Source organism: Tachyglossus aculeatus, unplaced genomic scaffold (assembly GCF_015852505.1).
Source record: "Tachyglossus aculeatus isolate mTacAcu1 unplaced genomic scaffold, mTacAcu1.pri scaffold_300_arrow_ctg1, whole genome shotgun sequence".
NCBI lineage: Eukaryota > Metazoa > Chordata > Mammalia > Monotremata > Tachyglossidae > Tachyglossus > Tachyglossus aculeatus.
Window position 1 is genome coordinate 8,564 of NW_024045014.1, and position 25,042 is coordinate 33,605.

The window sequence follows — 25,042 nt, forward strand, 5'->3', positions numbered from 1 at the left end:
CTGCCACATACCAAGTGCTTAACAAATACAGTAATTTTTATTATCATTATTTCCACTAGGCCACACTACTCCTCGGTGTATGCTAATCTTGCTTGATGAGCCCCATGTGGGACAAGAACTGTGTCCAACACTATTATCTTGTATCTACCCCAGCTCTTAGAACAGTGCTTGGCACACAGTAGGCACTTTACGATACCATTATTATTATTATTTATTAATATTATTATTATCCATGCACCAAAGGCATGAAACAAGACTGCAGTTTGATCAAGGTTCAACCAAAATCTCTTCAACTGAAGGTAAGGTACTCGTGGTCTAAGAACAAGTCTACCAAATCTGTTACTGAGAAGCAGCATGCCACAGTGGAAAGCACACGGGTTTAATCCCAGCTCTGCCACTGGTCTGCTGTGTGACTTTGGGCAAGTCACTTAAATTCTCTGTGCCTCACTTCCCTCATCTGTAAAATGCAGGTTAAGACTGTGAGCCCCATGTGGGACAACTCGATTACCTTGTATCTCCCCCAGCACTTAGAACAGTGCCTGAGACTGTTAATTAACTAAGTGCTTAATTACCATAAAGAAGCAGTAGCAGGGCCTAGTGGAAAGAGCCCAGGCCTGGGAGTCAGAGGAGCTGGGTTCTAACCCTGGCTCCACCGCTTGTGTGCTGTGGGATCTTGGGCAAGTCACTTCCCTAGGCCTCAGTACCCTCATCTACAAAATGGGGATTCATTACCTGTTCTCCCTCCTACTTCGACTGTGAGCCCACATGGGACCTAATTGTCTTGTATCTACCCCAGTGCTTGGCATACAATAAGTGCTTAATAAATGCAATTATCAGCATTACTATTATTACAAAAAGACACCTCCACTTTTGCCTGTGAAAGCCAGCAAGACATGCCACCATGAGAGGCTGCAACCCAGAGCCAATTCAACAGAGAAGTAAGGTCAGAGACCAACAGCTCACTAGAGCCCTCCTGCAGGAAGTGAACAATTGACTGGAGTCTGGAAGGTTGTGGCATTCTTTCAGGTACCTCAAACACAGAGGGTGCTTGAGCTGAATCATCAGCTTCCTTCAAAATTATTTCTACAGTCTCTGCCACCCAGGAACAAAAAACTGTTGAAGAGAGTCTTTTCAGTTCTAAATAATTCAACCCACTTCACGATCTATACATATCTAATTATAGCCCTGGGTTAATTTGAAAAGATTACTTTTATCAAGTAACTTTATTACTTTAACCCTGTGTAAATGCAGTCCCCATGAAAGTGCAGGTTTATTTTGTAATGATTTGTTAATGGGGCTTTATTTAGGAATCAAAGAAGAAATTTTCCACTGTGACATACTTAAATTAAACATCAGAAAAAACTACTTAGATCCTGCTGTTGAAGGAAAAATAATGCAAGTCTTACTGTGACTTTTGAGATTCTGCCAGGCCTTGGACATTGAAATATGAATGGGATTAAAAGATATTAGGCCAGACTGAAGACAATTAAAACTGCATTTTTATTACACACATCCATCTTACTCAAAAGTAAACAGCCCACTAGGGAGAAAGAAAAAACCAAAGGGAAAGAACTGGTGTGTTTTCACCCTTGAGCCTCAAGTACTTGCTCAGTCTGCTTTAAAGAATCTGTAGTTGGTACTGCACTTTCCCTGTCATTAGTATGCACACAAAAGGGGAGATATTCAAGAAGGATAAAACACAAGTAGGTGTCATTATCTTCTAAGGTTGCTACTTTTTCTAACATTCTACAACCTTCACAACTTCAAAACCCTGGAGAACAGTATTTTTCTTAATGGTATTTGTTAATGCTATGTTCCAGGCAGTGTATTAAGCACTGGGATCGATATTTTAAGCTCATTCTGGGAAGGTAATGTGTCTGTTTCTTGTTGTATTATATTCTCCCAAGCACTTAGGTCAGTGCTTTGTACACAGTAAGTCTCAATAAATACGACTGATTGAATGAATACAAGCTGATCAAGATGAACAAGTCCAACCCACGTGGGGCTCACAGTCTTCATCCCTATTTTACAGGTGACGTGACTGAGGCACAGAGAAGTTAATCGACTTCCCCAAGGTCACAGAGCAGACAAGTGTCAAAGCTGAGATTACAACCCATGTCTTTCTGACTCCCAGGCCCATGCCCTTTCTGTGAAGCCACACTGCTTCTCTGTATATTTAATCAAGATAATGTGTGGTATTTAAGTGTAAACTAAATGCCAAGCACTGTGCTAAGTGCTGGAGTAGATGCAAGATAACATAAGATGCAAGATACTATCTATACCATCTACAAGCTTCCATCTCACCCTGCTTTCCACTAACCTGATGGGAAAAGAGAAAATCACCAGTGGCATGAGGCCACTACAAAACCACAGGAAGACTGGAGGGATGGCAGAGTGGTTGCTGTGGCTATAGGTGTGTCGCACTCTGAGCGATGAGAAGCCTGAAATTCTTCTCCTCTAGCCATATTTCTTTACTGATTTTTGGTTTGATTTTATGTATTTGTCTTTATCTTTAATGATGCATTAGTTTTTCATTGTTTCAACACTCCTTACATGTCTATATATTTTCAGACTGTGATCCCCTTGTGGGTCGGGTACCATATCTAATTCTCACGCATGAATTATTTCCCAGAGCTTAGTACAGTACTCTGAACATAGTAAGTGCTTAATAAATGAAAGCCCTTTGGCTACTAGATACAGATAGAGTCCCTGCCCAAGTTGGATCTCACAGTCTAAATGGGGTGGGGGGGGAGAGAACAGGTATTTTATCCCCATTTTACAGAAGAGGAAACAGGCACAGAAGAGTTAAGTTACTCACCCAAAGTGACACAACAGCCAAATGGCAAAGCCAGGAATAGAACCCAGGTCTGCTGACAGTCCTATACTCTTTTCACTAGGGCACATCGCTTCTGCTCCAGTAAAACAGCTAGCCACCAAAGCAATGAAGTCACCAATGTACACCTGAGCTACTCTGCATTATCCACTGAATATTCTCGGGTGAAGCAGGTTTCCATAACTCATTAAAACTTTCCCATTTGGTACAGGGCACTTGACCGGAGTTCAATTCATTCCCATCTTTGGGTCCCAGAGAGATCCAGCACTGAGAACACTGCTTTGCACATAGTAAGCACTTAACAAATACCATCATTATTATTATCAGTCTGACCCCCAACTAGCAGGTATGGAAATATCCTGAACTCAGCTTCACAAACCTACTAGACTGTGAGCCCATTGTGGGCAGGGATTGTCTCGGGTTGCTGAATTATACTTCTCAAGCACTCAGTACAGTGTTCTACACACAATAAGCACTCAATAAATAAGATTGAATGAATACTAGACACAAATTCAGTGCTGATCCTGTCAGTTGGAGACAACCATCTTTCCCAACAAAGCAGATGGGCAAACAGGTCAAGTTAATAGCCTCCCTGAACTCCTTGCCCTGTCAAGAAACAATATCTGCAGGCTTCAAGAAATAATTAAGAGCATATTCGTCCTCGGCTCATCTGACTCCATGCCAAGACACCAATGACAGCAATTTAACAAGTGCACAGCTAAGTGCACTTTTTGTTTGGGAAATTCTTTCTGAATGCTACAAGTATTAATTCTTTATAAAGGGGGAGTGGATGGCACACTTCATGCCTGTAATTGACAAAAAGGGGCTTGGACTAGTAGGGATATGTACAGTGACACTGAAATCTGATATTTTCCAAATTAACTACCGCCATCATTCATTCATTCATTCATTCATTCATTCAATGGTATTTATTGAGCACTTACTGTGTGCAGAGCACTGTACTAAGCGCTTGGGAAGTACAAGTTGGCAACATATAGAGACGGTCCCTACCTGACAACAGGATCACAGTCTAGAAGGGAGAGACAGACAACAAAACTAAACGTGGACAGGTGTCAAGTCATCCGAATAAATAGAAATAAAGCTAGATGCACATCATTAACAAAATAGATAGAATGGTAAGTATGTACAAGTAAAACAAATAGAGTAATAAATCTGTACAAACATATATGCAGGTGCTGTGGGGAGGGGAAGGAGGTAGAGCGGGGGGATGGGGAGGAGGAGAGGAAAAAGGGAGCTTAGTCTGGAAAGGCCTCCTCTAGGAGGTGAGCCCTCAGTAGGGCTTTGAAGAGAGGAAGAGAGCTAGCTTGGCAGATGTGTGGAGGGAGGGCATTCCAGGCCAGGGGGAGGACGTGGGCCGGGGGTCGACAGCAGGACAGGCGAGAACGAGGTACAGTGAGGAGGTTAGTGGCAGAGGAGTGGAGGGTGTGGGCTGGGCTGTAGAAGGATAGAAGGGAGGTGAGGTAGGAAGGGGTGAGGTGATGGAGAGCCTTGAAGCTGAGAGTAAGGAGTTTTTGCTTGATGTGTAGGTTGACACTGGAGATTTTTGAGGAGGGGAGTAACATGCCCAGAGCATGTCTGCACAAAGATGATCCGGGTAGCAGCGTGAAGTATAGACTGAAGTGTGGAGAGACAGCAAGATGCGAGATCAGAGAGGAGGCTGATGCAGTCATCCAGTCGGGATAAGATGAGAGATTGAACCAGCAAGGTAGCTGTTTGGATGGAGAGGAGAAGGCGGATCTTGGCGATGTTGCAGATATAATATAATACTTATACTTGCTGAAATAAGGACTCTGGTTACCTTTTAGCAGTGATAAATTAGAATGAATAAGTTAAAGCTCTCAAGGAGACAAATGGTTCCACCATAATAATTGATAATAACTGTGGCATTTGTTAAACACTTAATCTGTGACAAGCACTGAACTAAGCACTGGGGGAAATAGAAGATAATCAGGTCCCACATGAGGTTCATAGTCTAAGTAGGAGGGAAAACAGATATTGAATCCTGATTTTGCATGCATTTGTGGGAATTGAGGCACAGAGAAGTTAGGTGACCTGTCCAAGGTCACATAGAAGACAAATCAAGAAAGCACTAGTCAAGAACACACCTTAGGGTAGAATGGAACATGGAGCAAAATCACTTATGAAGTGATTTTCTATATGGATTCCTAATTGTTTTTGCCTGGAATTGGCCTGAGGCTTGGCAAATCCTAGGAGAGAAAAATCATGAGCGATTGGTTCAGATAGAGGGTTGTGATTGTTGAGAATGTATTTCTGGATCTGAGAGCTAGCATCAGGTTTGGGAGGAATGGGGCTGGGATTTTGAGTGTTGCAGACACAGGTTGCTCGTTGAACTTGGATGAATTTGCTGCACTATTATTCAGGGGGAAAGAGATTAGATGACCATTCCTTGGAAAATGTTAATATTATTCTAAAAAGTTGTGAAACCCTATATCCTTTTAAAAGGGAAAATTACATGCTTATGTGTATTTTGTATTTTGATCCCCCTTTCTTTAAAATTTGCAAGGTGAAAGAACACCCCTGATTCTGGCACCCTTGTACTAAAATAATAGGATTTTTAGTGGTATCATTAAACATTGATCACTAGCAGGTTTCTATTTGCTCAGTGGAGTGTGGCTTTCTGCCTGAGATCCCCCTTTCCATGTATTTTGCTTGTTTGTAATGTGACTAGGCCTCAACCCTTCTTTCTCTTCTTCTCCCTTCTGTGTCACCCTAACTTGCTCCCTTTATTCATTCCTCCTCCCAGTCCCACAACACTTTTGCCTGTATCTGTAATCAATTAATTTATATTTTTGTCTGCTTCCCCCTCTAGACTGTAGGCTTGTCGTGGGCAGGGAATGTGTCTGTTTATTGTTATTTTGTACTCTCTCAAGCAGTACAGTGCTCTGCTCTCAATAAATATGTTTGAATGAACGAAAGGGAAGACCCATCTTGAAATGATGATCTCTTTCTTAAATGACTCTTGTCACATGCTAACTGTACTTGCAGCAGATTTTTATGAGTCAATGTGGCTGATTCTCAGAAGGACCTGGAGAAGGTTCCTCTTTCACACTGAAGCAACCAATATCAAAAGAAGCTATGAGATTCAGAGACACACTTGGATTAAGTGTTATTCCCAGGAGGCTGCAGGATGGGTTTGCTCATAACAGGAATTCTAACTTTCCCAAAGTTACCCCAATCGAAGATTTCTGTAGCGCTGCCCAGATAATGAAAATATTCATGGCAGGTTGCTGCCTTCTCATGTTTTGGTATCTGTCAGTTCTGGGGGAACAAACACTCACCTCTGTAGTAGGTCGAGGAATTTCTTCACAATAGTGATTGCTAGCATATGTTAAGCATTTACTATATGCTAAGGACTGGACTAAGTGCTGAGATAAATGCAAGATGATCAGGGGGCTCACAGTCTAAGGGGGAGGAAGAGCAGGTATTGAATTCACAGTTTACAGATGAGGAAAATGAGGTTCAGAGATGTGAAGTGACTTGCCCAAGTTCACACAGCAGGCCGGTGACAAAAGAGTGATTAAAACCCACATCCTCTGACACCCAGGCCCATGCATGGCTTAGTGGATAGAGCACAGGCCTGGGAGTCATGAAGGATTGGGGTTCTAGTCCTGGCTCTGCCACTTGTCTGCTGTGTGACCTTGGGCAAGTCGCTTGACTTCTCTGGGCCTCAGTTCCCTCATTTGTAAAATGGGATTAAGATGGTGAGCTCCATATGGAGCTTCTAGACTGTGACTGTGACAGCTTCTGGACTGTGAGCCCACTGTTGGGTAGGGACTGTCTCTATATGTTGCCAACTTGTACTTCCCAAGTGCTTAGTACAGTGCTCTGCACACAGTAAGGGCTCAATAAATACGATTGATTGATTGATTGATTGATATGGGACAGAGACTGTCTAACTTGATTAACCTATATCTACTCTAGTGCTTAGAGCAGAGCCTGGCATATAGTAAGCACCTAACAAATACCATAAATAAAAAAGATTCTATGAGGATAAAGCCAAGATATCCACAGATCAGTTGAACAATATAGATTGTAGCTGGGCTGAGTGAGTCCAGTCAGACATTATACAGTAAGCCCAGATCTACAGAGGATTAGCGATATTCAAGTTATAAAAGAATTTGGAATACATTTGTAGAGGAATCTTTTTCCTTCTGCAGGAGCCTCTAAGTGACATTTACATTTCATTCATTCATTCAATCGTATTTATTGACCGCTTATTGTGTGCAGAGCACTGTACTAAGCGCTTGGGAAGTACAAGTTGGCAATATACAACATATGTTATATATTATATATGTTATATGTTATAAATGACATATAACATTTGCTCTTACAGTAAGGAAAAGTCATAGAATTGTGGTTGGAGAAGAGATTCAGGGATTATCTAGTTTAGCCCAAAGTGTATCTTAACCAGTCAACATAAACAATAGATTATCCTTCCTTAGCAACCTGTATTAGTATTCCACAGCACCTGCTCTCAAACGTGACTCCAGTGGATATCTACTCTATTGAGAACCTCATCTGAAGATCATCTGTGCTGAGAAGCAGTATGGCTTAGTGGAAAGAGCACGGGCTTGGGAGTCAGAGGTCTTGGGTGCTAACCCCGGCTCTGTCACTTGTTAGTTGTGTGACTCTAGGCAAGACACGTAACTTCTCTGTGTCTCAGTTACCTCATCTGTAAAATGGGGACTAAGACTGTGAGCCCCACCTGAGACAACCTGATTATCTTGTATCTTTCCCAACACTTAGAACAGTGCTTGGCATATTAGTATGAGCTTAACAAATACCATTATTATTATTATTATTATAAATCATGGGCCTAGGAGTCAGCAGGACCTGGGTTCTAATCCTGACTCTGCCACATGTATGCTATGTGACCTTGGACAAGTCACTTAACTTCTTTGGGCCTCAACTACCTCATCTATAAAATGGGTATTGAGTGTGAGGTCCCTGGGGGGGCAGGGACTGTTTCCAACCTGATGAATTTGTAACTAGCCCAGCACTTAATATAGTGCTTGGTACATAGTAAGCACTTAACAAGTACAATAATTATGAATTATTATTATTATCTGAGATGGAGGGACTGGATGAGGGGTACCAATAATAATTGTGGTTTTTTAAGCGCTTACTATGATTATTATCATTATTATTACTATTATTTCTACTATGGGCAAGACCCAGCTTGCCAGAGAGAGCTACCTCCCAAGCATTCTTTCTTCTCTCTCCGTGAAGTCTACCTCTGCCTCCAGCCCAGTTGATGTCTTTTGTAGCTGCTGGGTCTTTTTTTGTTAGTAACTAGAATCCATGTTCGGGGCATTGTACTCTCTCCAGTGCTTAGTACAGTTCTCTGCACACAATAAGTGCTCAATAAATGCAGTTGAATGAATGAATGAAGGAGAGTTGCTATTTTTTTTTTTTGCTAGCCATTCTGTGTGAGCAACCAGTGATTCTGGGAATGGAGGGGGGCAGAAAGATTCCCTTTAAAGGAGTTCTCAGGATGAGTTTCCAAATGAACACAGCCTGGTGCCAAAGCACAAATATTGTTCTTGGCTCATGTGAGAATTCTCAGGGGTCCTCCAGGATTCTTGGCCTGATTTTTACCTCTATTTGTTTCCATTTTCAACGGTCCTTGCATGACTGCTTGGCAAATCCTAAATAACAAATCACGAACTGGATATGCTAGCTAGGTGTTGACAGGAGTGGTTTCATTCTCACCTTAACATAGCTACATTGGATGGAACATGTGAGGAGAATGAGTGACAGTGGGATGCCTGGACAGCTGCTATATGAAGAACTGAAATCTGGAAACTGAAAGCAAGGAGGGCAGGGGAAATGTTTTATGGACAGGGTAAAATAAATCTTCAGACAATGCTACATCCTGGTTGAAAACTGGGAGTCCATTGCTGAGGAGAGACCAGCATGGTGCACTACCATCAAGGAGTGGCAGTCACTTTCCATGGGCAAAACCTCTGTAAGAAAAAAGTGACAAGGAGGCAAAAGAAGCAGAGATGCCAGCATGGCCTAGTGGAAATATCCTGGGCCTGGGAGTCAGAGGACCTGGGTTCTAATCCTGGCTCTGCCACATGCTTGTTGTGTAACCTTAGGCAAGTTACTTAACTTCTCTGTGCTTCAGTTACCTAACTTGTAAAATGGGGATTAAGACTGTGAGCTCTATTTAGAACAAGGACTATGTCCAACTTGATTGTCTTGTATCCATGTTGGGGCTTAGTGTAGTGCCTGGCACATAGTAAGTGATTTACAAATACCATAAAAAAGAGAATAAACAGTGCCAGGTATTGCAAAAATTAAATATGATGACACAACAAGGGACAAGCTTTTGGGATGCACAATGTTTCTGGAACGTGGGTCCTACATTGTTCTTTTCAGCCACACACATATTTTGCCATCTGCGGGGTGTAGGCTATAAGCTCACTGTGGGCAGGGAATGTGTCTGTTGCAATGTTATACTGTACTCTCACAAGGGCTTAGTACAGTGCTTTGCACACAGTAAGCATTCTATAAATACAACTGACTGACAAATATGAAGGACAATTCCAAGTGTATATATGCATATTGATATGAGCCACCCTGGAAAAGAGGGACCCAGGGCCTTCTGGATAGAAGGTTTTCCACAAAAGGGCAGGTGGGCTTAGAAGGGCTTACCAGTATTAAGGTCGCTTCTCATTATTAAGGTCACATCTTCTCCAAGAGGCCTTCCCGATTAAGCCCTCTTTTCCCTGGCTCACTCTCCCTTCTGTGTCATCTATGCACTTGAATCTGTGAACTTCGACATTTGAAAGCACTTACATACATATCTTTAAATTGTATATTATTAATTATTTTTTCATATTAATATCTGTCTCCCCCTCTAGACTATAAACTTGTTTTGGGCAGGGAATGTGTGTGCTAATTCCATTGTATTGTTCTCTCCCAAGTGCTCAGTACAGCTCTCTGTACACAGTAAGGGCTAGGTAAATACCGATGATTGATTTATTGATTGATTGGTTGATTGATTGAATGATGTGGATTATCTTTGTGCAGAAATGCTCTGGGCATGTTACTGCCCTCCTCAAAACTCTCCAGTGGCTGCCCGTTCAACCTACGAATCAAGCAAAAACTCCTCACTCTCGGCTTCAAGACTCTCCATCACCTCGCCCCCTCTTACCTAACCTCCCTTCTCTCCTTCTACAGCCCAGCCCGCACCCTCTGCTCTTCTGCTGCTAACTTCCGCACTCTACCTCATTCTCGCCTGTGCCACCGTCAAACCCCAGATCACGTCCTTTCCCTGGCCTGGAATGCCCTCCCTTCACACATCCTCCAAGCTAGCTCTCTTCCTCCGTTCAAAGCCCTACTGAGAGCTCACCTCTTCCAGGATGCCTTCCCATATGGAGCCCCCTTCTTCCTCTCCTTCTCCCCATCCCCCCGCCCTACCTCCTTCCCCTCCCCACAGCACACACACACACACACACACATATATATATATATATACATTTGTACAGATTTATTGCTCTATATTACTTGCACATATTTACTATTCTATTTATTTTGTTAATGATGTGCATATATCTTTAATTCTATTTGTTCTGACAATTTTGACACGTCTACATGTTCTGTTTTGTTTTCTGTCTCCCCCTTCTAGACTGTGAGCCCGTTGTTGGGTAGGGACTGTCTCTATATGTTGCTGACTTGTACTTCCCAAGCACTTAGTACAGTGCTCTGCATACAGTAAGCCCTCAATAAATATGACTGAATAACAATAATAATAATAATAGTATTTGTTAGAATGAATGAATGAATGTGGGGAATTTCCCCCTGAGGGAGATAATAATAATGATGGCATTTGTTAAGCGCTTTCTACGTGCCAAGCACTGTTCTAAACGCTGGAGTAGATACAAGGTAATCAGGTTGTCCCACGTGGGGCTCACAGTCTAAATCTCCATTTTACAGCTGAAGTAGCTGAGGCACAGAGAAGTTAAGTGACTTGCCCAAAATCACACAGCTGACAAGAGGCAGAGCCGGGATTAGAACCCATGATATCTGACTCCCATGCCCGTATTCTTTCCAATAATCCTGGAGTTTCACTGACAATGGCAGCTAAGACCCTCTGACTCTCAGCCAGATCAATGGATCAATCAGTCGGTGAGTGTGTGTGGCCAGGTGAGTCTGGAGGTGACCAAAGGATGGTAAGATTCAATGAAACAACACCCCCTCTTGAACCGTAAATCCATCAGGCTAAATCCGTAAATCTTGAACAAGTTGTCTATACGCGCTGCCTAGAATTCCTCGACAACAACTCTCTTCTCGACCCCCTCCAGTCTGGCTTCCGTCCCCTAAATTCCTCGGAAACTGCCCTCTCAAAGGTCACCAATGACCTCCTGCTTGCCAAATCCAACGGCTCATACTCTGTCCTAATCCTCCTCGACTTCTCAGCTGCCTTTGACACTGTGGACCACCCCCTTCTCCTCAACACGCTTTCTGACCTTGGCTTCACAGACTCCGTCCTCTCCTGGTTCTCCTCTTACCTCTCCGGTCATTCATTCTCAGTCTCTTTTGCAGGCTCCTCCTCCCCCTCCCATCCTCTTACTGTGGGGATTCCCCAAGGTTCAGTGCTTGGTCCCCTTCTGTTCTCGATCTACACGCACTCCCTTGGTGACCTCATTTGCTCCCACGGCTTCAACTATCATCTCTACGCTGATGACACCCAGATCTACATCTCTGCCCCTGCTCTCTCCCCCTCTCTCCAGGCTCGCATCTCCTCCTGCCTTCAGGACATCTCCATCTGGATGTCTGCCCGCCACCTAAAGCTCAACATGTCGAAGACTGAACTCCTTGTCTTCCCTCCCAAACCTTGCCCTCTGCCTGACTTTCCCATCTGTGTTGACGGCACTACCATCCTTCCCGTCTCTCAAGCCCGCAACCTTGGTGTCATCCTCGACTTCGTTCTCTCATTCACCCCTTATATCCAAGCCGTCACCAAAACCTGCCGGTCTCAGCTCCACAACATTGCCAAGATCCGCCCTTTCCTCTCCATCCATACCGCTACCCTGCTCATTCAAGCTCTCATCCTATCCCGTCTGGACTACTGCATCAGCCTTCTCTCTGATCTCCCATCCTCGTGTCTCCCTCCACTTCAATCCATACTTCATGCTGCTGCCCGGATTATCTTTGTCCAGAAACGCTCTAGGCATATTACTCCCCTCCTCAAAAATCTCCAGTGGCTACCAATCAATCTGCACATCAGTCAGAAACTCCTCACCCTGGGCTTCAAGGCTCTCCATCACCTCACCCTCTCCTACCTCACCTCCCTTCTCTCCTTCTACAGCCCAGCCTGCACCCTCTGCTCCTCCGCCTCTAATCTCCTCACCGTACCTCGTTCTCGCCTGTCCCGCCATCGACCCCCTGCCCACGTCATCCCCCGGGCCTGGAATGCCCTCCCTCTGCCCATCCGCCAAGCTACCTCTCTTCCTCCTTTCAAGGCCCTACTGAGAGCTCACCTCCTCCAGGAGGCCTTCCCAGACAGAGCCCCTTCCTTCCTCTCCCCCTCGTCCCCCTCTCCATCCCCCCATCTTACCTCCTTCCCTTCCCCACAGCACCTGTATATATGTATATATGTTTGTACATATTTATTACTCTATTTATTTAGTTATTTATTTTCCTTGTACATATCTATTCTATTTATTTTATTTTGTTAGTATGTTTGGTTTTGTTCTCTGTCTCCCCCTTCTAGACTGTGAGCCCACTGCCGGGTAGGGACTGTCTCTATATGTTGCCAATTTTTACTTCCCAAGCGCTTAGTACAGTGCTCTGCACACAGTAATCGCTCAATAAATACGATTGATGATGATGATGATGATCAGGCATGGCCAGGAGAAACAGATCAATACATTAGTGTAAACTTTCTTAGCATACCAGTGAAGGTTCTCAAAGAGCCAGATGCAATGAACTGTGCAAATTAAAAAAAAAAAATCAACCCCTATTGGCCTCTGACCATATAAATTATGGGGATCCGAAGACAGAAATTCCATGGGACAAAGAGGCTGATAGTATATAAGAAATACAGGCCCAGGCTGAGGGGATGGTGTTTTCTGGAGCAGAGAGTGGGATTGGATGTAATGTTGGGAAGCAGCATGGTGTGGTGGATGGAGCCCACACCTGGGAGTCAGATGGTTAAGGGGTCTAATCCTGGCTCTGCTGCTTATCTGCTGTGTGGCCTTGGGCAAGTCACTTCACTTCTCTGTGCTTCAGTTATCTCATCTGGAAAATGGGGATTAAGACTGTGTGGTATAGGGACTGTGTCCAATCTGATTTGCTGTATCCAACCAGAATTTAGTACAGTACTTGGCACATAGTATTCACTTAACAAATATCAAAATGATTATTATCATTGTTGATGTGGCTTATGGCAGGTGGGCTCAGATATCTGATGTGAAAAAAGTGGAAAAGCAGAGAGAATAGAGGCAGAGACAGACTGAGCTATATGGAGGCTGCCAGGCAGAGACAGAGACAGAGAGCCAAAGACGCTAGAATAAAACACAAACACACACACACTCACGATCACACAAACATATGCTGCTTTAGGAGTTAGCATAGCCTAATGGAAAGAACACAGGCCTGGGAGTCAGAGGACCTGGGTTCCAATCCTGCCTCCTTCAATTGCTTGTTGTGTGACCTTGGGCAAGTTTCTTAACTTTTCTGTGTCTTGGTTATCTCATCTATAAAATGAGAATTAAATCCTCCTCCCTACAACTTTGACTGTGAGCCCCATGTGGGAAAGGGAGTGTGTCCAACCTGATAAACTTTATACCCCAGGTCATGCTTGACACATAATAGGCACCTAAAAAATACCATTAACCCCTGCAACAGCACACAGTCACACACACCCAGAAGCACTTACACATATGTTTTTCCCTTGAAGAAGCTAGCCAAGGCAGCAGCAACAGTTTTAGCAGGTAATGGTCTCAGTGTCTCATCTATCTGCCCTTCCTCTCTCAAGGCCTCTTCAAGGACATTGGTCACTTTGCTCTGGTGCTGTTGTCACAAACTTGTTACCACTGCAGAAAGGATTAGAAATAATGTTCTGGAGGAATTTAGAATGTATGGAGGCCCAACTATCTGACAACCTACCAATCAGTGGTATTTTTTGAGGACTTACTGTGTGCAGAGCACTGTACTAAGAGTCTCAAAGAGTACTATACAAAAGAAAAGAAAAGATATAAAGCTCCCTCTAGTCTTTAAGCTCGTTGTGGGCATGGAATGTGTCTGTTTATTGTTATATTGAGTCCCCCAAGCGCAGTAAGTGTTCAATAAATATGATTGAATGAATGAATTAATGATGCCTGCCCACAAGGAGCTTACAGGTTAGAGAAGGAGCTGACAGACGATTCCTGATTCCAGCTCATGGCCTATTACAAAGACTACAGGCCGGGGTTAAGGACAGAAATTGCCCCCACAGTTTGTGCGGAGGTAACAAATTTCCAGAGTGGGTCACATGTGGGCCGCCCCTCATTGGGCCTCTGTGGGGATGACTGGTCGGATTTCGTGAGGCATCTTCAGGAGGCCAGCCTCACCCCTGCCTCATGATTTTGGAGACCCCAGAGTGAGGCTCAGTTAGCACAGGGCCAGCAGAGGGCCCTTGCCTGTTCCTGCCTCCCTCTGGCCTGACCCAGGGCCCATTGGAGTCTTCATGGCTGCACTTCTCAGGAAGCAGAGCCAGGCTGAGAGCAGCACAGAATTGAGGTTCATTCTGCTCATGGCCAGTGAAACTAGTGAGACTCGTCAACTCTGGAGGCATAGATGGGAGTCACCCATCTGTGGCATATCTCCAAATAGACAGCCTTGTAGTCATCACTGCCTGGGAGAGCCCACATGACTGAGTGAGTGAGTGTGTGTGCATGTGTGTGTGTGTGTGTGTGTGTGTGTGTGTGTGTGAGAGAGAGAGAGAGAGAGAGAGAGAGAGAGAGAGAGAGAAAGAGAGAGATTGAGGGTGATGAAAACTCAAAGTGAGCCCTTTACGGGCTAAGGACCATATATCTCTTCTCCTTTGTAATCTCATAGTATGATGTGTAGCACCATAAGTTTTTGATGAAGAGATACTGAGCACCATCATCATTCTGTCTTTACATTAATTTAGTGCATTACTATACGCTTTTCTTCAGACAAATATCTCCCTCCTATTTAGACTGTGAACACTAAGGGGGACAGGGTCTGTATTCAATCTCATTATCTTTTATCTTCCCCACTACTTCGTACACTGCTTTTTTTCAAGGAATTTGTTAAGCACTTACTATGTGCTAGGGACTGTACCGAGTGCTGGGGTAGATACAAACTAATCAGTCTGGGCACAGTCCATACCCCGGGTGGGACTTATAATCTTATGGTCCCTATTTTACAGATGCAGTAACTGAGGCACAGAGAAGTTAAATGACTTGTCCAATTCATTCATTCATTCAATTGTGTTTATTGAACACTTACTGTGCTGTGTGCAGAGCACTGTATTAATCACTTGGGAAGCACAATTTAGCAATAAAGAGAGACAATCGCTGCCCACAATGGGCTCACAGTCTAGAAAGAGGGAGAGAGGCATCAAAAGAAGTAAACAAGCATCAATAGCATTAATATGTTTACACTTCAAAACAAGTAAACAGGCATTAATATAAATAAACAGAATTATACATAAATAAATATATACACAAATGCTGTGGGTTGGGGAGTGGGGTCAGAGCAAAGGGAATGAGTCAGGGAGATGAGGAGGGGAGGGGGATTAGAGGAAAAAGGGGGCTTAGTCTGGGAAGACCTCTTGGAGGAGGTGAGCCTTCAGTAGGGCTTTGAAGGGGGGAAGTGTGATTGTTTGGCAGATTTGAGGAGGGAGGGTTTTCCAGGCCAGGGGTAGGACGTGGGCCAGGGATCGACGGTGGGACAGGCAAGAACAAGGCACAGTGAGAAGGTTAGCACAAGAGGAGTAGAGTGTACCTGCTGGGAGATAGAAAGAGAGAAGGTAGGTGAAGTAAGAGGGGGCAAGGTGACAGAGAGCTTTGAAGCCGATAGTGAGGAATTTTTGCAGCAGACAAGTAGCAGAGCCAGGATTAGAACACAGGTCCATCTGACTCCCAGACCTATGCTCTATCCACTAGGCTACATTGCTTCTCAGTGCTTGGGACCTGGAAGACACTTCATAAATACCACAGTTATTATTATTGTTACATATATACTCCTCACTCTCGGTTTCAAGGCTCTCCATCACCTCGCCTCCTCCTACCTCACCTCCCTTCTCTCCTACAGCCCAGCCTGCTCCTCTGCCGCTAACCTCCTCACTGTGCCTCGTTCTCGCCTGTCCCACCATCGACCCCCGGCCCACGTCCTCCCCCTGGCCTGGAATACCGTCCCTCCACACATCTGCCAAGCTAGCTCTTTTCCTCCCTTCAAAGCCCTACTGAGAGTTCACCTCCTCCATGAGGCCTTCCCAGACTGAGTGCCCTTTTTTCTCTCCCCCTCCCCATCCCCCTGCCCTACCTCCTTCCCCTCCCCACAATACCTGTATATATGTTTGTGCAGATTTATTACTCTATTTATTTTACTTGCACATATTCACTACTCTATTTCGTTAATGATGTACATCTAGCTTTGCTTCGATTAATTCTGATGACTTGACACCTGTCCACATGTTTTGTTTTGTTGTCTGTCTCCCCCTTCCAGACTGTGAGCCCGTTGTTGGGTAGGGATCGTCTCTATATGTTACCAACTTGTACTTCCCAAGCGCTTAGTACAATGCTCTGCACACAGTAAGTGCTCAATAAATATGATTGCATGAATGAATATATAAACTGCCCCCCCCAAAAAAATGGTAAGAGCCTATCCATGCACAGTAGTGAAGTTGAAATGACTGAGGCTCAACCAACGATCTATCCCACATTGGAAGCACATGAGGAAAGTTCCTCACCAGGCCACTGTGTGCCACTCTCACTGTCTTTGGCAACTATAGAGCCTTCTTAAAATCTCTGCTCAGAGACTTACGCAGGGTCTTAACAACTCCTATTCAGGTTACTAGCTGATACTCCAAAGAAATTAAATTATTTTAAGTATACTTATACTGAGAGAGATAAATGACTGACCACGATTTTGTGATTGAAGTATTCATGGACTGGAGAAGGCACTCAGATTTAGAAACTGACACCCTACACATATCCTATAACTGCCTGGAATTATTCATCCTGCTCTTGCTTGCCATTTTTTGGCTAGAGTGAAGAATTGCTGCCTGAGCTGACAAAAAAGGATATAGTAACAATTATAACAATGGTATTTAAGTACTTATTATATGCTAGGCACTGTTCTAATTGCTGTGGTGGATACAAGCAAACTGGGTTGTACACTGTTCCTGTCCCACATGGGGCTCACAGTCTTAATCCCTATTTTACAGAGGAGGGAACTGAGGCACAGAGAAGTTAAGTCACTTCTCCAAGGTCACAGAACAGATAAGTGGAGGAGAGAAGCTGGTGCAGTTGGATAAGGTCAGACCGTAACTGATGCCCCATCTTCTCAAAATGGAAATTCAGCAACTCGAGCCATGGGAGTCTTATTAATACTGGAGGAATGTTTGAGTGATAACAATAATAACTTTGGAATTTGTTAAGCCAAGCACTGTACGAAGTGCTGGGGTAGATAATTGGGTTTAACATAGAGATCACAGTCTAAGTAGGAGGGAGATCAGGTATTGAATCCCCACATTGTAGGTGAGGGAACTGAAGCACAGTGAAGTGAAGTGCCCAAAGTCACAGAGCAGGCAAGGGCAGAGATGAGATTACACTACCCCTCTAGACTGTAAACACTGTAGTCTGTAACTTCTCTTTAAAATTGGGGTTAAAGCTGTGAGTCCCATATAACATCCTGATTTGCTTGTATCTGCCCCAATGTTTGGTACAATGCCTGGGACATAGTAAGCATTTCACAAACACCATAAAAATAAAAGCCACAGTTGACACTTCAGGAGAGTTCCAAGAGACTTTTTTGCTTACCTGGAAATAATAGACATCCTTTCTTTTCTGTGCATTAATCAGGATATATAGTATTATATAGTTCTGTCATAAGAGAAGAAGCATGGTCTAGTGGATAGAGCATGGGCCTGAGAGTCAGAAGGACCTAGGTTCTAATCCCACCACTATGGGGTTTAAGACTGGAAGCCCCATATGGGACTTGGACTGTTTTCAACATGATTAGCTGGCGTCTATCTCAGTGCTTAGCACAGGGCCTGGCACATAGTAAGTGCTTTACAAATATCAGAATAAAAGGAACATTTAATGGAAAACTTCAGAACCTTAGAATGTTCCTCCCTCATTTCAGAGTCATTGTGTTTCCTTCTCAGATCCCTGTAATCATGGACACCACTTTGGAGTAGGAGGGAGCCTGGGAGTGTAATCAATCAATCCATCAGTAGTGTTTATTCAGAGTTTACTCTGTGCAGAGCAATCGAGTTAGTAGTCAATAATCCTTGCCTTCAAGGAGCTCATAGTCTAGGTTAAAAAAATAGATATCAATTAGATAAAAAGGTCTCTGGTGTTGTATCTGTTCTGGGCAGGGGTGAGGATAGGTAAAAATGGAACCATGTGATATTAAACTGGATGAGTGGCCAGCTTTCCTAAGGTGGTAGCCATGTAACCCAAAGAACGGATGATTGTGTCCCCTCTTGACAGATGCCTCTGAGAGAATGGCACAAAACCATGAAACTACAACCATGAATCAATAAGTGGTATTCAGTGAGAACTTACTATGTGCAGAGCACCATAATAAGCACTTGGGAAAGTACAATAAAACAGAGTCTGTATACATATTCCCTGCCCACAACATGGTTAGAGTGTATCCATTAGTAATAATAATAATAATTGCAGTATTTGTTAAGCTCTTAACTGTGTGCCGGGCATTACTTATTGCATGGTGTCCGGCCACTCTCCCCGAGACTGGATGGTGCAGGCAGTGCCCAGATGTGCTTTTAAGTAGACTTTTCCAAGATTCTAACCTCTCAGGACTCAGAATAGGATGAGGAGCGTGTGCTGCCTGTGAGGATTTCAGAGAAGAGGAACAGTTGAATGACCTCAGTGAAGAGAACTGCCACTTTGAACCTTTCTAAGTGTGATAATACTGCCACTATCAGGTGATTCATTACCTCACTTTGAGCCTGGATGAGCAGAGAAAGCAGGAAAACACTTGCCAATCAATCAATCAATGATATTTATTGAGCACTTATTATGTGAGGACCCTCTGTCCCGGCCCTGGGGCTGGTGGTGGAGATGAAACCAGAGGCCTAGTGTTGTTTTTTTTCTTTTTACTTAAAAATAACTGTGAAAATAATAACAACAACAGTGGCATTTGTTAAGTGTTTACTGTGTGCCGGACACTGTACTAAGACCCTGGGGCAGGTGGAGGAGACAAAACCAGAAACCTCATGTTGTTGTTTTTTCCTTTCTATTTAAAAATAACTGTGAAACAATAAATAACAATAATGGTATTGTTAAGTGCTTACTGTGTGCCAGACACTGTACTAACCCTGTCCCCCATGGGGCTCAAAGTCTCATTCCCCATTTTACAGATGAGCATGGACCTGGGAGTCGGAGGACTTGAGGCACAGAGAGTGAAGTGATTTGTGCAAGGTCACACAACAGACAAGTGGTGGAGCTGGGATTACAACTCATGACCTACTGACTCTCAGGCCCAGTGCTCTATCCACTATGCCATGCTGCTTCTCTGGGCCAGTGGCAGTCCAGGGCAGGGGTGACCCCCTCAGATTGTGCCTCTCCCCCCAACCTCCATCAAGATTGAGGAACTCTGAAGCCACTGCCCAGTCTGGAGGGGCTTTCCTTGTGCCTCCATAGAGGCTGCATGAATTTGCATGGGAGGAGAGCACCAGGCTGGCATCAGATTGTATCATATAACTTTCAGGGGGAGGTGGCCCCATTTTGGGCTGTAGTTCAATCCCTTCTACTAAGGCTTGGTAGAATTACTAGGACACCCAGAGAGATTTATCATCCAGCTAAATGCCTCATACAAATAGCACCTCCATTACAGACCCCAGGTTTGAATAGCTTTGACCTAGTCGAAAGAGCATGGACCAGGGAGTCTGAGGACCTGGATTCTAATCCTTCCTTTGATGCTTGCCTGCTCTATGACCTTGGGCAAGTCACTTAACTACTCCACATTATAAACTCATAGTGGGTAGAGAATGGTCTGTTTATTGTTGTAATGTACTCTCCCAAGTGCTTAGTATAGTGCTCTGCACACAGTAAGTGTTCAGTAAATACGATTGAATGAGTGAATGCAAACTCTGTACATCAGTTTCCTCATCTGTAAAATCGAGATTAAATTCCTGTTCTCTTTTCCCCTCAGTTTGTCAACACCTTTTGGAACAGTGACTGTGTTTGATGTAAAATAATAATAATAATAATGGTATTTCCTAAGCACTTACTATGTGCCAAGCACTGTTCTACGCAGTGGATAATGACATTTGTTAAGTGCTTACTATGTGCCAGGCACTATACTATGCGCTGGGGGGGATACAAGGTAATCTGGTTGTCCAACATGGGGCTCACAGTTTTAATCCCCATTTTACAGATGAGATAACTGAGGCACAGAGAAGTTAAGTGACTTGCCCAAAGTCACACAGCTGACAAGTGGTGGAGTCAGGATTAGAACCCATGACCTCTGACTCCCAAGCCTGTGCTCTTTCCACTGAGCCACGATATGATTATCCTGTAACTACCCCATTGTTCAGTACAGTGGTTGGCACATAGTAAGTTCTTAACAAATACCATAATAATCAATCAATCAATGGTATTTATTGAGGCCTTACTGGGTGCAGAGTACTGTACTAAGGAATTGGGAAAGCACGATATTATAGAGTTGGTAAAATGATAATTATATTATTATACTTTATAATTAATAATGAGATCAGAAATTATGATATTATTAGTATTATGTTGTATTTTGTTAATCAGTTAAGCCTGGTTCTCTTACTGGTGGCTTGAAGGTCATTGATGTCCTGACAAATGTTTCTACTGTCCCATGGGGTCTCTTCCCCACCCTCAGGAGTTCCTTTACTCTGAAGTTTGTTTTTTTTTTCTCTCTGCTCAACATTTCTGGTTGAGAATCTATCTTCAGAAAACAAAGAATTGTGAGAGAGGGAAAAATGATGATAGAGCATTCTCAATCAATTATTCAATCAACCAGTCGTATTTATTCTTTCATTCAATCTTATTTATTGAGTGCTTACTGTGTGCAGAGCACTGTACTAAGCACTTGGAAAGTACAATTCAGCAACAAATAGAGACAATCCCTACCCAACAATGGACTCACAGTCTAGAACTCTTTATTGAGCACTTACTACGTGAAGGGCACTGTACTAAGCACTTAGGAAAGTAGAGTACAATAGAGTTGGTAGACAAAATCCCTGTTCTCAGTGAGATAGTGTGTCTCAGTGTCCATCTCAGCAGTTCTGTATTTGCAGCTCCTTATTGATTGCATTTATATCTTTATTGGTTCACTTACCTATCTCTCCTTACTCTTATGACCAGTTCTATCTTTGTTTTTCTTCCCTCTCCTACTACTTGTAAAAAACTTGTGTTTGCACAGCTTTCCTGTTTGTGGGAATCACATACTTCAGCTTTGTCGTACTCTCTCCAGTCCCAAGTACAATGCCGGCTGACAATAGGCTACACATTAAATTACGACAGACATCATCCCTCTTTTCACATCCCTTGTCCACCTTACCATGCCCACACTAATTTTCTCATTGCATAAATGTCTCACCGTGACCTTTAGACTTTACTATTTGCACTGGAGACAGTGAGCTCCCATCCATTCTTGCGAGTGTGGATGAAAAGCCTGCTGCATGACTAACTTTCTTCACTGTCTGCTCATAAAGATACGTGATGTATCAATCATCAATCGTATTTATTGAGCGCTTACTGTGTGCAGATCACTGTACTAAGCGCTTGGGAAGTACAAGTTGGCAACATATAGAGACGGTCCCTACCCAACAGTGGGCTCACAGTCTAGAAGCGGGAGACAGAGAACAAAACAGAACATATTAACAAAATAAAATAAATAGAATAGATATGTACAAGTAAAATAAATAGAGTAATAAATACGTACAAACATATATACATATATACAGGTGCTGTGGGGAAGGGAAGGAGACAAGGCAGGGGGGATGGAGAAGGGAAGGAGGGGGAGAGGAAAGAGGGGGCTCAGTCTGGGAAGGCCTCCTGGAGGACGTGATGTACTAAGGTGGTTGTTTCATTCAGTGCTTATCTGTTTTTTGAGCCTGCCTCTTGGGATCACAGTGTGGGCATAGCTTTTGTTTGAGAAGAAACAACCCCTCTCCTGATCACTGTACCTTTTCATTTCCCCATACAGGAGCTGATTTGGGATCCTGCTATTATCCATACTCCTCTCATATCTTAGCATTCATTCATTCAATCATTTTTATTGAGCGTTTACTGTGTGCAAAGCATGGTACTAAGTGATTAGGAGTGCACAGTATAACAATAAACAGACATATGTCCCACCTAAAATGAGCTTACTCTACCGGGGGAAGCTATGGGTTTTTGTTTATTTTTTTGGTATTCGTTAAGCACTTACTATGTACCAGTACTAAGCACTAGGGTAGATACAAGCTAATTAATTTGGACACAGTCCATGTCTCACATGGGGCTCCCGGTCTTAATCCCCATTTGATAGATGAGTTAACTGAGGCCTAGAGAAGTGAGGTGACCTGCCCAAGGTCACACAGCAGACAGGTGGTGAATACAGGATTAGAATCCAGGTCCTTCTAACTCCCAGGCCTGTACTTTATCCCCTGAGCCTTGCTGATTCCTAGTATTTGTCACACTACCTCAATGTTGATAAGTGACTGCTTACTTTGTTGTTGATAACCTTGGTCTTGCCATTTGATGTTGAGTCCGTTTTGTAGTTGATGTTGGGAGGTTGTTTAGGAAGTCCAATTAGTCTTCTGGGGTAGGTTCAGATTTTATAGCTATACAGAAAGTTGAACACCCCAACCACTTTACAGACCTTCAGCTTGGTGTGATCTGCCGATCTTCTGAAAGTCAACTTGAGCTTTTTCAGTTCTTAGTATTCCGACAAAATATAGTGAACTCTGTTAATAATAATAATAATAAAAATAATGGCATTTATTAAGCACTTACTATGTGCAAATCACTGTTCTAAGCTCTGGGGAGGTTACAAGGTGATCAGGTTGTCCCACGGGGGGCTCACAGTCTTCATCCCAATTTTACAGATGAGGTAACTGAGGCCCAGATAAGTGAAGTGACTTGCCCAAAGTCACACAGCTGACAGTTGGCAGAGCCAGGATTTGAACCCATGACCTCTGACTCCAAAGCCCGGGCTCTTTCCACTGAGCCACGCTGCTTCTCCTCTCCCATCATCTCTCTCCTTCACACTGGAGATAACTTGGATGTCTTACAAACCTGTGTTAGGGGCTGCAAGGATAGGAAGAGGAGGGTGACGCCTGTTTCTCATGAATGAGTGTGGAGGATCTGCACTGGTCCCTGGTACTCCTTGACCCTGAGAGGGGGATGGTTGACCCATGTCTGTCATGGGCCAGACTTGAAATGAAATTGATGAAAGTCACAGCTCTCTCAGGGAGTTTGTTTAAGGAAAATTACTTAACTTTAAAAAAGCAAGTCACAACTTCTCTAATCCCTTGTCTGCAAAATGGAAATTCAATAACAGTTTCTCCTACTTAGACTGTGAGCTCCATGTGGGACCTTCCCCCTGCTTTCTAGATTCTAAGCTCATTGTGGGCAGGGAATTTGTCTGTTTAATGCTGTAGGCACTCTCCTACAGTAAGTTCAGAAAGTAAGTACTTCTGACAGTAAGTGCTCAGTAAATATGATTGAATGAATGAATGAATGAAAAACAATAATTGTGGTATTTGTGTGCCAGGCACTATATTAAGCTTGTGGTACATGCATACTGGGTTGGACCCAATCCCTGTCCCATGTGGGGCTCACAGTTTCAATTCTCATTTCCCATTTTACACATGAGTTAACTGAGGCCCAGAGAAGTGAGGTGACATGCCCAAGGTCACACAGCAGACAAGTGGGGGGGGGCGCGATGAGGTAACTGAGGCACAGAGAAGTAAGTGACTTGTGAGGATCACATAGCAGACAAGTGGTGGAGTCAGTATTAGAACTCAACTCACCTAAAACTCAACATGTCCAAGACTGAACTCCTTGTCTTCCCTCCCAAACCCTGCCCTCTCCCTGACTTTCCCATCACTGCTGACAGCAGTACCATCCTTCCCGTCTCACAAGCCCGCAACCTTGGTGTCATCCTCGACTCCGCTGTCTCGTTCATCCCTCACATCCAAGCCATCACCAACACCTACCAGTCTCACCTCTGCAACATTGCCAAGATCCGCCCTTTCCTATCCATTCAAACCGCTACCCTTCTCATTCAAGCTCTCATCCTATCCCGTCTGGATTACTGTATCAGCCGCCTCTCTGATCTCCCATCCTGCTGTCTCTCCCCACTACAGTCTATACTTCACGCTGCTACCAGGATCATCTTTGTGCAGACACGCTCTGGTCATGTTACTACCCTCCTCAAAAATCTCCAGTGGCTGCCTGTCAACCTACACATCAAGCAAAAACTCCTTACTCTCAGCTTCAGGGCTCTCCATCACCTCGCCCCCACCTACCTCACCTCCCTTCTCTCCTTCTACAGCCCAGCCCGCACCCTCCACTCCTCTGCCACTAATCTCCTCACAATGACTCGTTCTCGCCTGTCCCGCCATCGACCCCCGGCCCACGTCATCCTCCTGGCGTGGAATGCCCTCCCTCCGCACATCTGCCAAGCTAGCTCTCTTACTCCCTTCAAGGCCCTACTGAGAGCTCACCTCCTCCAGGAGGCCTTCCCAGACTAAGCCTCCTCTTTCCTCTTCCCCTCCTCCCCCTCCCCATCCCCCCCGCCTTACCTCCTTCCCCTCCCCACAGCACCTGCATATATGTATATATGTTTGTACGTATTTATTACTCTATTTATTTATTTTATTTGTACATATTGATTCTAATTATTTTATTTTGTTAATATGTTTTGCTTTGTTCTCTGTCTCCCCCCTTCTAGACTGTGAGCCCACTGTTGGGTAGGGACCGTCTCTATATG

The 25,042-nt window shown here is 43.9% G+C and overlaps 1 protein-coding gene across 1 annotated transcript in view; it reads left to right on the plus strand.

Annotated features, from left to right (window-relative positions):
• The first annotated feature begins 245 nt into the window (after positions 1 to 245).
• The window catches only part of LOC119923848 (olfactory receptor 1002-like), a 29,074-nt gene continuing 4,277 nt past the window's right edge, over positions 246 to 25,042 (plus strand). Inside the window, exon 1 of the mRNA XM_038743056.1 lies at positions 246 to 299. Within this exon, the coding sequence (XP_038598984.1) occupies positions 246 to 299 (54 nt within the window). The remainder of the gene's footprint in view (positions 300 to 25,042) is intronic.